The sequence below is a fragment of the Nematolebias whitei genome, chromosome 15 (genome assembly GCF_014905685.2).
Source record: "Nematolebias whitei isolate Nwh7 chromosome 15, NemWhi1, whole genome shotgun sequence".
In the NCBI taxonomy this organism is placed as follows: Eukaryota; Metazoa; Chordata; class Actinopteri; order Cyprinodontiformes; family Rivulidae; genus Nematolebias; species Nematolebias whitei.
The window spans coordinates 22,282,780-22,289,739 of record NC_056512.1 but is presented as its reverse complement, the minus strand read 5'-3'; the positions used below and the strand labels follow the sequence as shown (position 1 = coordinate 22,289,739).

The 6,960-nt window shown below is 37.8% G+C and overlaps 1 protein-coding gene across 1 annotated transcript in view; it reads right to left on the bottom strand.

Annotated features, from left to right (window-relative positions):
- Positions 1-6,960, bottom strand: part of LOC119421101 (meiosis inhibitor protein 1) — a 98,168-nt gene that overhangs the window by 80,308 nt on the left and 10,900 nt on the right. The window contains exons 6-7 of the mRNA XM_037688498.1: positions 4,113-4,322; positions 1,977-1,990 (exon numbers count right to left, since the gene is read on the bottom strand). Of these exons, the coding sequence (XP_037544426.1) occupies positions 1,977-1,990; positions 4,113-4,322 (224 nt within the window). The remainder of the gene's footprint in view (positions 1-1,976; positions 1,991-4,112; positions 4,323-6,960) is intronic.

Here is a 6,960-nt window from a genome sequence, read left to right as displayed (position 1 = left end):
ACAAATTTATAACTAGCAAGTGACATTTAGGCATACTGATAGAAACAAAATTCTAACAAGGACAAAAATAGGAAATATTCCTTTATTATTTATCAAATTTATATAATCTCCAGCCCAGAGTAAACTTTTCTCCTGAGTTCACTGAGACCCCTCATCAATGTAATTTTAAAGGTGATTAAAGTTTGAATCCACCCAAGACTTTGATTTTAATCTAAAAATAAAAAGGTGGGATTATAGTGCTTTGCGAAAATATTCGGCCCCCTTGAACTTTTCAACCTTTTGCCACATTTCAAACTTCAAACAAAAAGATATAAAATTTTAATTTTTTGTGAAGAATCAACAACAAGTGGGACACAATCATGAAGTGGAATGAAATTTATTGGATGTGTCAAACTTTTTTATCAAATAAAAAACTGAAAAGTGGGGTGTTCAATATTATTGGGCCCCTTTACTTTCAGTGCAGCAAACTCACTCCAGAAGTTCAGTGAGGATCTATGAATGATCCAATGTTGTCCCAAATGACTGATGATGATAAATAGAATCCACCTGTGTGTAATCAAGTCTCCGTATAAATGCACCTGCTCTGTGATAGTCTCAGAGTTCTGTTCAAAGATCAGAGAGCATCATGAAGACCAAGGAACACACCAGGCACGTCAGAGATACTGTTTTGGAGATGTTTAAAGCCGGATTTGGATACAAAAAGATTTCCCAAGCTTTAAACATCCCAAGGAGCACTGTGCAAGCAATCATATTGAAATGGAAGGAGTATCAGACCAACACCACTGCAAATCTACCAAGACCCGGCCGTCCCTCTAAACTTTCATCTGGAACAAGGAGAAGACTGATCAGAGATGAAGCCAAGAGGCCCATGATCACTCTGGATGAACTGCAGAGATCTACAGCTGAGGTGGGAGAGTCTGTCCATAGGACAACAATCAGTCGTACACTGCACAAATCTGGCCTTTATGGAAGAGTGGCAAGAAGAAAGCCATTTCTCAAAGATATCCATAAAAAGTGTTATTTAAAGTTTGTCACAAGCACCTGGGATACACCAAACATGTGGAAGAAGGTGCTCTGGTCAGATGAAACCAAAATTGAACTGTTTGGCCACAATGCAAAACGATATGTTTGGTGTAAAAGCAACACAGCTCATCACCATGAACACACCATCCCCACTGTCAAACATGGTGGTGGCAGCATCATGGTTTGGGCCTGCTTTTCATCAGCAGGGACAGGGAAGATGGTCAGAGTTGATCGGAAGATGGATGGGACCAAATACAGGACCATTGTGGAAGAAAACCTGTTTGAGTCTGCAAGAGACCTGAGACTGGGACGGAGATTTATCTTCCAACAAGACAATGATCCAAAGCATAAAGCCAAATCTACAATGGAATGGTTCACAAATAAACGTATCCAGGTGTTGGAATGACCAAGTCAAAGTCCAGACCTGAATCCAATTGAGAATCTGTGGAAAGAGCTGAAGACTGTTGTTCACAAACGCTCTCCATCCAACCTCACTGAGCTCGAGCTGTTTTGCAAAGAAGAATGGTCAAGAATTTCAGTCTCTCCATGTGCAAAACTGATAGAGACAAACCCCAAGAGACTTGCAGCTGGAACTGCAGCAAAAGGCGGCGTTACAAAGTATTAACACAAGGGGGCCAAATAATATTGCACGCCCCACTTTTCAGTTTTTTATTTGTTAAAGTTTGACACATCCAATAAATTTCATTCCACTTCACGATTGTGTCCCACTTGTTGTTGATTCTTCACAAAAAATTTAAAATTTTGAATCTTTATGTTTGAAGCCTGAAATGTGGCAAAAGGTTGAAAAGTTCAAGGGGGCCGAATACTTTGGCAAGGCACTGTATTAGTGAATTGTCTTAACCCTGTATTTGATTGAAATGGGTGACAGAATAAGATAATAAATGTTTAAAGTGAGATACTAAATCCCATTTCTCACAAGCAAGTCATTTTACCAGCTTGATAACCTCTGTGTTTAAGGATAAGGAGATGAACTGTGTCAGTTTTTAAAGCAAAGTGTTTTCATGGTCTTTAATATTTGATTTGGGATATAAAGAGGAACCTTGTCGATCACATCAACATCTATCATTGTTTACTAAATTCTGACAGAAAACAATCCTGACCCATTATTCCATGTCTGCTGTGCATCACAGCCAATCTCCTGAAATACTTAATATTAGGGGTGTAACGGTACGCTAAAATCACATTTCGGTTCGGTTCAATTTCAAGGAGGACTCGGTTCGGTTCATTTTTGGTACAAAAAAAGACAAAATGAAGACTTACAAAACGTTTATTTTAAAAATATGCCAAGTAAATAATAAGTTTGTATAAAAATAAATAAAAGCGACCCATTTGGATGATATTTTAAATAAACGGCACTCTTTACAATAAATAAACTATACTAACAATAATGAAAATCTTAATAAATACAATAACAGTCAGAACCAGAACAATAAGCAGCAACAGACTGTTTACAATCTAACTAATCAAGTTTTAAGTTTTTGGCCAAAAAGACCAACTTCTCCACATTTTCTGCCAAAAGCACAGATCTAGTTGCAGTGACATCATCTCCAGCAGTGGATAAAACAGCTCACTAGCAACAGGTAGCAGGAATAAAGAGGTAGAGATTTGCTAATTTTGCAGTGTAGCTGTATTTGGCCTCATAACCTCATTACTCACAACCTCTTGGACCTGCTCCCACCTGTCCCTGGAAGAGTTCAGAGTTCACTCATCACAGACTTTTTAGCTGGAGGTGATCTCTGGTGGATTTCCCTGAACAGGAAGACTCAGCTGCTATCTCTGTCCCAGATTGGAAATAAAACACAAAGAGGTAAAAACACGGGTTAATAAGAATATCATTTTAAATTAAAAAAAGTTAATTAGATAATAATAATAAAAGAACAATACCTCTTCTTGAATGGTTGTTAAGAGGTGGCTGAATCTCCCATTTATCATCATCATCTTCATCATCATCAGGACTTTAATCTGGTCCAGGGCTTGTTGACAATATCAGTTTTATCTTTTTCATAAAGTGCTGCTACAACTTTTTGGCTGAAGTGTTGACGTGATGGGATGTTGTAGCGGGGCTCAAGAAATTTAAAGTCAGCGCATCAACAACAGAAAAGTAGATCCAGAGCTTTAAAAACTCTTACAGCTTGTGTTGTTGCTCTGGACCGATCTGAATTACCTGATAAAGGTTGTTTAAATGCTGCTGTTATCGCTCTTTGCACAAAGCTGCTAGAAGAGACGTTCACATTCGGATGATGTCGTTTCAAGCGCGTTAACAAGTTAGACGTGTTGCCTGATGCAGATCCAAAGGATCCAAAGATGCACAAAGGTGCAGGAGGAAACTTTTTCCGCAGCTCTGAGCTGCACGACTGTGCAGCAGGTGCTAAATAATTTAAAATAAAAATTCCATGCCAATCGTGCGGCTCATCCATCAATCAGCCAGTTGTGTGTCATGTCCAATGTTGTTTTGAAAAACCACGATAGAGCGCGTCCGCGATAAATGAACCGTGAAGTAGCGAGGGACTACTGTATATAAATTATATATTTTTTGCCTATGTATACGTCATCGCCCCAGAATGCATTGCACTGGTAACATAATGGTAACATCCTTAGCTAAAAAATGTAATAAATATATAAATATTTAAGTAATTAGGTGTTTTCAAATGTCACAAACAACAACTTTTAGTAGAATAGAGATAAATTGTATTAAGCCAACATGTGCAAAAAGTCAGAGATCTCCTTAAAGCCTTTTCCTTATCAGTTATCACCTATCCAGTAATATTTCAATATCTTCATGAAATACATTTCAGTTCAACGAAAGAAAGTTACAAATCTTATCGCTACACAAAGTTAACCATGACGATTTAAAAACAGCTAATAAAATCTGGGAAATAATATCCATTTGTTAGATCATTCTGAGGTTCCCCTTTATTTATTGTTTGTTAAACAAGGTAATCTTACAAAATATATGTAAATGAACACACTTTTTTTTTTTTTAAATATAAACCCTTTTGAGTGAGAGTAGTGCATACAGTGCCCAAAAAGGAAAGAAGTGACTGGGAATAGAAGGATATTTGTCTCACCAGCACAGTTTTTAATGAGCTGTCCTGAGCCAGCATTGGCAAAGGTCTGCAGCAGCAGCGTGCACAGTCTGTCCCTAATGGCAACAGGCAGGGACTGGGCTGCTGCGTCTCCACATGTCCCCAGCAGCTGAAGCCACACAAACACAACTGACGTCTTCAGCGCTTCATCTGGGTAAAGCCAGGCTGAGCATAGGTGGTCCAGCAAGGGGACTAGAGGACAGACATGGGAGGGAAATGAGTAAAAGAGCTTCTAAATAAAAAAACAAAAAACTGAAAACAGAGGGTGTGGAAAAACTAAAAAGACACGAACATGAAAGCAATCATATCTTTCTTTGAGGCTTCTGCTCTTCTTTTGGTTTAACTTTTGTAGTGCCTGAAGCACAAATGATTTTTTATTGAGCTACAATCAAAGTGGAAGGAATCTTGTTCAATGAATGTTGAAATAATTTAAGCTTTCTGTCAATTTGTACTTCATCTCTAGGTGAAATAAATCTGTCTAATTTAGGTTTGTGCAGCATGTGTTCATTTTTTTTTTTGTTATTACACAAAGACAGAAAGAAGAAAAAAATGTTTTGTGAGCATCTGTTCATACAAAGTGCTTAAAATGCATGTAACTACAAATATTTTATACAATCACCTTTACTTCCAAACAATGGCTGAATTACTGTTCTAACCATCTCTTCCAGATAACAGCATCATTGCTTTGTACTGACAGTCAAGACACAAACCACCTGCTGCTCAGAGATTAGTGACAGCACCGACAACACAGAGCTGCGACTGCGCTCGCAGCTTCTCTCACAACATTTACAGACGACACTAAATAAGTCTCAACTGATTTAATCATGTGCTTCCTGTCAAAAGACGGTGTTTAAAAGACTGTTTTTTCATGCAGTATTTGTTTTCATCTCATATTTAACTCTAAATTTAACTGGTTGCCTAGCCACAGGTGGAGATCCAGTGAGACCCCAGCGTAAAGGAGGAGCTCTGAGAACAAATGCAGCTGCGTTTTAACTTCATATGAGCAAGAAAAAAAAAAGATCAAACCAACACTGGGAAAAAGATTTCCATAAAGATGAAAGAATGTCAGAAAAGCTATTATGGAAAGAATATGGACAGTATTAGAGAAGGGGGGGGGGAGGCACAAAAGAAAAAAAACAACACTTTTCAATTGGCGCAAGAGTTTCTTCTCAAAGCTAGGCTTCCAGGTACCCTGTCTACCAGAAAAGGCATGATTCAAACTCATAAGAAAAACATCTAAACACACTACAAAGAAATCACTCATGGAGAGAGGGATGATGCAAACAAAAACACGGAGAAGACACTGATCTAGAAAGGATGAAGGTGTGGAAAGTCAGATTACGAACGAAAATATCAGAAAAACGATTAAGGAGATACAAAAAATGAAGCCCACGGACAAAAAGGAACTATTATACTGTGAAAATATATGTTGTTGCATACAAATTACAATGTGAAATAATGTCATTTCTAAACAGCTGGACCCTCGAACAAGAAAAACGGTATGAGTCTAGCTTTTAAGTTGTTTGATTTCACAAGCTAAAAATAAACCTAAGTTTTATATTTTGAGATAAAAAGCTGTTCTGAAATCAATGTAAAACTAGCATCTATTTATATGTGCAGACTGAGCATTTTATTGTCTTTAACACTGTGAAGAACCCAGTTAAAATAGTTTGCATGATTAGCAACTCAGTAAGGAAACCAAGAGATACCCTTAACACTTGTTTTTGTTTTTAGGAGAAAAAAGACACACACAGCAAAGATTTATCTTTTTAGCTCTACGCGGATGAAACAACAAATAAGTTATAGTAAAAATAGATAAGAGGGAAACAGAACGATGACGCAGTGGCGGATAGAGCAACAACCAGCGTTGAAGTGAACAGCGGTGGTGGAAAACAAAACCATAGGAACACAGACTTGTTAAGTGAAGAAAACGGAAAAAGAGGACAAAGTATGAGAGCTGAGCAGAAACCCAACTGCTCTACTGAGCAGATCAAAACCTACGTGAAGCAAAAAGAGGCCGCCAGACATGTTTGATTAAAATGAAATAAATGAGGCAACCAAGATGAGAGCAGGGCTTTCAGAAGGAAAGAGAGGGTGAAGAAAGGAAAGGTGGATAAAAGGATGAATCCTCTACAGACTGAAGATGGGAATATAAAACTTGTTCCTCTGCACCTTTCATAACACACAAACCCAGAGGTAAGAACATACAGGAACAAAAGCTGTAGTTTTGTCTGTTAACAATCAAGGCAAAGGTTCATTTTTATGTTTTGTTGTCACACTGTGACACTGGCTGCACTGCTATATCACTCGTTTTACTTGTAATGTAGGATCACATGTATACCTTATTCCAAAACCACAGCTTGTAAAGACTTTGGAGCGAGTTACCTCTGCTTGTCAGACAGGCCCCCTCCCTCTCGGTTTTCAAGTCCCCTTTAAAAACCCACTACTATTCAGTAGCTTTCAACACCAGATGATCTGTGTTTTGAACCTGTACGCTCCACACTGGTTAGTCATCATATTTATTATATGCATAATTTTTATATCTTTATTCTAATTTACCTCATTTTGTATTTTGCTTTGTGTGTTGCCTGTTGTTCTGTCTGTACAGCGCTTTGGTTGGTCTTGTCGCTGTTTTAAGTGCTTTATAAATAAAATGGTATGGTATGGTAATTTGCTTTGTCCAGAATTTTTCTCGTTATGTTCACATCACTTGGCAGAACTAATCAAAACCTTTGTCTGACTCTCTTTAAAAAGCCCAGCTTCTCGTGTCTTCACAAGCAAAACACATTTTAGCATTACCTTCACCTCGTGAAAAAAAAAAAAAAAAAAA